Source organism: Seriola lalandi, unplaced genomic scaffold (assembly GCF_002814215.2).
Source record: "Seriola lalandi dorsalis isolate HSWRI2012SDOR001 ecotype SW California unplaced genomic scaffold, Sedor1 jcf7180002054905, whole genome shotgun sequence".
NCBI classification, from domain to species: Eukaryota; Metazoa; Chordata; class Actinopteri; order Carangiformes; family Carangidae; genus Seriola; species Seriola lalandi.
In genome coordinates this window covers 33,472-38,446 of record NW_019525457.1, presented here as the reverse complement: position 1 = coordinate 38,446, position 4,975 = coordinate 33,472, and the positions used below count along the sequence as shown (strand labels likewise).

At 47.3% G+C, this 4,975-nt stretch overlaps 1 protein-coding gene across 2 annotated transcripts in view; it reads left to right on the top strand.

The window, feature by feature from the left end:
• LOC111672901 (homeobox protein Meis1-like) overlaps nt 1-4,975 on the top strand; it is a 31,355-nt gene that overhangs the window by 16,252 nt on the left and 10,128 nt on the right. For both annotated transcript variants that reach the window (XM_087169663.1, XM_023430483.2), the window contains one exon: nt 3,052-3,128. In XM_087169663.1, coding sequence (XP_087025789.1) covers nt 3,052-3,128 — 77 coding nt within the window. The remainder of the gene's footprint in view (nt 1-3,051; nt 3,129-4,975) is intronic.

Here is a 4,975-nt window from a genome sequence, read left to right as displayed (position 1 = left end):
ACACACACACACACACACACACAGACACACACGCACGCACACACACACACAGACACACACACACAGACACACACACACACACACAAACACACTCAATGAATGAGTAGTGATTACAGCCTCTTAACAGGTTTACTGTGACACTAAACAACAACACCTCCCCACATCACAGCGTGAAACAGAGTGTGGTTGAAGGTGTGTAACATGTATTTACGGGCCTGCCTCTGTGTGTGTGTGTGTGTGTGTGTGTGTGCGTGTGTGCGTGTGCGTGCGTGTGTGTGTGTGTGTTTGAGGAAAAACTCAGATTGTTTGAACGCTGGATTATATTTGTATCATGGTAAATGCACCTGTGGCCACACCCAGCAGTGATGTCACCGTGTCCTGGAGTACACCTGTACATCAGTGCAGCCAGGTGAGAGGTTCAACCTCTGCATCAGTAAACAGCAGATTTCCTGGAGCTTCATTTAAAGGAACAGTTCAACATTTTGGGAGATTCACCTTCAGGTGTGGTTAGCCTAGCTTAGCATAAAGACTGGAAGCAGAGGGAAACTGTTAGCCTGGCTCTGTCCAAAGCTCAGCTGAAACCACTCCAGCACAAAACATCAGAGTGGGGGCGTCGTGTGGCGTAGTGGTCTAAGCGGCGCCCCGTGTGTAGAGGCTGCAGTCGGTTCGAGTCCCGCATCGGCCCTTTGCTGCAGGTCATTCCCCACTTCCTGTCTCTCTACTGTCCTGTCCAACAAAAGCCCAAAAAATATACTTAAAAAAAAACAAAACATCAGAGTCAAAAATAAAATAACAAACAACAAACAGTATTGATCAGGTTAACAGTTCATGTCATTGATTATTGATCAGCAGTGTCAGAAGGAAAGAATCTTCCATTTCTCAGAAAGTGAAACATTCAGTTTGAAGATGTTTTAAAACCACAAACAGAAAATATTTCTCATATTTGAGAAACAGTATCAGCAGGATTTAAATTATTCATTGTTGTCAAAATAGATGATTAATTTTCTGTTATCAATGAATTGATTAATTGACTGTTTTAGCCAAAGTCAGACTTTAGAGAGCTTTTCTTTTCCTGATGCATCAATCATTGATTTCAGATATTAGAGTCTGTCCTGTAAAGAAACCAGCTCGCAGGGCGTCTGTCAGCGGGTCGTTATGACATCATCAGGTTAGGTTAGGTTAGGACAGCTAGCGGTCGTAGTAATGATGACAGGGTGAAGTCGTCGTGTTCTGGATGAAGTCGTCTCCTCCCTGAAGAAACCTGATGAAACAAGCTCATGATAATCGCTCTTTGTGGCCAATTAGAGGCAGTTTAGACTAATTAGCTGCAATCAGATCACAGCGGGACACAGCAGCAGCTCTGGCAGGGTTTCCCGCCTCACCACACAGAGGGATGTGGTGACTCTCTGGCGGCGGCCTGAGGCTGATGAGCAGCTGCTGTGAGCTGGTGAAGACAGCCGTGGTCTGGAGGTGAGGTCTGTCCTACCTGTCCTCCTTCTTCTGTCTCTCACACAGGGACGATGAGTCAGCACTTTGTTTCTGAGTCAAAGGATCAAAACAACAAAGAAGTGAAGGAAACGTTCTGAAGCTAAACTGATAGATTTCACTGTTGAAGCTGCTCCGCTCAAAAACTGCCCACTGGTTCCCAACCTGAGGGTCCGGCCCTCCAAAGGGTCACCGGGTAAATCTGAAGGGTCGTCAGATGAAACATGGGAGAGGAAAGAAGAAGATTTTAACATGACAGCAGCCATTTTTATTCCTCCACGCCGACCAGCACAAACATTCGCCTCGAGTCAACGGCAAACTCAGTGGATTTTGGTGGCCAAAGGTCAAAGGTCACATCGACCTCACAAAACACTTTTTAGCCATAACTCAAGACTTCACACAGAGATTATGAGAAACTTTCACATGATGGTTCATATTTTTTATTCTGGATGAACAGGATGTGACCTGGAACTAGGGAGGGGCATCTTCAGTGATTTCAATATTTGAGTCTCATTACCTTATGAACGAGAACTGGATATATATATATATATATAATATATATAATTTAGAAGAAATACAGGAGGTCCGTGTCCGACTGGAAACACAAGCTCAACATTGGTTCCGCTTGTGTTTCGGACACGGACCTTCCCGACCACGCTACTTATTTGGCTGTTGAAGAACATGAAATGCAAGTTTAACGCCACATATTCTTGTAGTGCATGTTATTGTCGTCTGTATTTGAAGACATCACTTTTCCTGGTCACGGTTGCCATGATGCACGTAACGTCAACCGAGTTGAACTAACGCAGCCAAAAACAACACGTGCACAGGTGTGAAACGTACTCGTACCCATCCCTAGCTGGAAGTAGTCCGAGTGGAGGAGGTGATTCTGGTTTTCTAATGATTGGAGTGCGACACAGGAACCTGTGACTTCCCTCTGAGATGTAATGAAAGACGCTCTGTAAAGTTCTGGCAGCTTTAAACTCTTCTTCAGTTGATTGATCGGTTGTGTTGACGTGTTGCTCCAGACTCTCTGCACAGTGAGAGAAGCTGCAGCAGCTGCTTTCTCCTCTCAGCTCTGTGCTGTTTCTTTAAAGCTACAGCAGCTGCTGCAGCTGTTTAGCTTCTGACACAGTTAACACCTGCAGACTCCACACACCTTTACCTGCACCTCACGTCATGTGACAATATCACAGAGGAACCTGATGTCACCAGAAACATGTCAGCTGATGTTATTGATCCATGTAAGCTAGAGTTAACTAGCAAGCTTAGGGTTGTTAGCAGTCGGGTTGTTAGCAGTCACACACACACACACACACACACACACACACACACACACACACACACACACACACACAGTCTAATTAACAGGCCTCTCTCCACTTGGCTTCCCTCTCTAATTGGCTCACCACTTCTTTCCATTAATTATGCTCCATTTCATATTCCCTTAATGAGTCTGGCTCCGCCTCCCTGCTTTAGCTCTAATTAGCAGCAGCTTTACGACTCACAACAACAACAACCCCCCCCCATGTGTCGGTGTGCTGATGTGTGTTTGTCCCTCTGCAGCACCCGTACCCGTCAGAGGAGCAGAAGAAGCAGCTGGCTCAGGACACCGGCCTCACCATCCTGCAGGTCAACAACTGGTGAGTGTGCGGTGCTGCCAACCACACGCTTCTTACTGTGACCCCCCCGAGGCAACCTGAGGCTAATGATTTGAATGATTAATTCCTGCGGGGTCGCCATGTCCCCAAATACCCGCCCAATTACAGTTACGGAGAGGGGGAGGAGGGGCTTCACTGGAGAGGTAATTGGAGCGTGGGGGGGTGGGGGGGGTAGAGACCTGGGGGATGTTCTGAATACAGACGCATTTCAGAAACATCACTACAATTTCAGATGCTGCTTTTAACTCATGAAGAAGAGAAATCCTGGTCCTGGTCCTGGTCTCTGATCCGGTCTAACTGGATCAGGTATCAGTGATCAATAAACTTTATAGTTTCACTAAAACAACGAATCAGTTCTTCTTCTCTGCTCTAAAACAGCAGCCTACACAGGAAGTTATAGAGCAGTGAAGAAGAACTGATCTCTGAAGCCGTTAGTCAGACCGGCTCCCGCCGAATATTTGGCTGTTGCCATGGTAACACCTCTGGAGCAGCTCACGGCCTTAACCCTGATTCTGCAGATTCAGAGTTACTGTGTGTGTGTGTGTGTGTGTGTGTGTGTGTGTGTGTGTGTGTGTGTGTGTGTGTGTGTGGGTCCTCTCCTTGTGTTTCTCTTCTTCTGCTAATTTCCCTCTGATCTTCCCTTTTTTTCTCCTTCTCTTCTCTTCTCTTCTCTTCTCCTCTCTTTGTCTTCTCCTCATTTCCTTGTCTCCTCTCCTGTTTCCTCCTCTCTTGCCCCCTCTCTCCTCCTTTCATCTCTCTCTCTCTCTCCCCTCCCCGTCCTCCTCTCCTCCTTTCTTCTTCTCCTTACATCGTTTCTTTCTGACCATGTTTTATTTTGGTTTGTCAGCGTCTCCATGGCAACAGCATGAAGTGTAGTTTCTGTAAATGTATTCTCTCAACTCTTTTAATTTTTCTTCCCGTCAAACTTTGAGCCAGTGTGTGTGTGTGTGTGTGTGTGTGTGTGTGTGTGTGTGTGTGTGTGTGTGTTGGGGGGGCAGTTGGTGTAAATGGCATTTTCATGGCAAACAGCTGGACCGGTTTATTTAAACACTGCTGTGGAGGAGTGAGGCGGGGGGGGGGGGCTACTGACCTGCGAATGACTCTGAAGTGGGCGGGGCTTAGCAACTGTTTAACAAGCAGTGGGTTGGGGAGTGTGAGCGTGAGTGTGTGTGTGAGTGAGTGAGTGTGTGAGTGTGAGTGTGTGTGTGAGTGTGAGTGAGTGAGTGAGAGTGAGTGTGAGTGTGAGTGAGTGTGAGTGTGTGTGAGTGTGAGAGTGAGTGTGAGTGAGTGTGTCTGTGAGTGTGAGCGTGAGTGTGTGTGTGAGTGAGTGAGTGTGTGAGTGTGAGTGTGTGTGTGAGTGTGAGTGAGTGAGTGAGAGTGAGTGTGAGTGTGAGTGAGTGTGAGTGTGTGTGAGTGTGAGAGTGAGTGTGAGTGAGTGTGAGTGTGTGAGTGAGTGAGAGTGAGTGAGTGTGTGTGTGAGTGTGTGTGTGTGTGTGTGAGTGAGTGAGTGTGAGTGCGTGTGAGTGTGAGTGAGTGTGAGTGCGTTGCGAGTGTGAGTGAGTGAGTGTGAGTGCGTGTGAGTGTGAGTGTGAGTGAGTGTGTGTGAGTGTGAGTGTGAGTGAGTGTGTGTGAGTGTGAGTGTGAGTGAGTGTGAGTGAGTGTGTGAGTGTGAGTGTGAGTGTGAGTGAGTGTGTGAGTGAGTGTGTGAGTGTGTGAGTGAGTGTGAGTGTGAGTGAGTGTGTGAGTGAGTGTGTGAGTGTGTGAGTGAGTGTGTGTGAGTGTGAGTGTGAGTGAGTGTGTGTGAGTGTGAGTGTGAGTGAGTGTGAGTG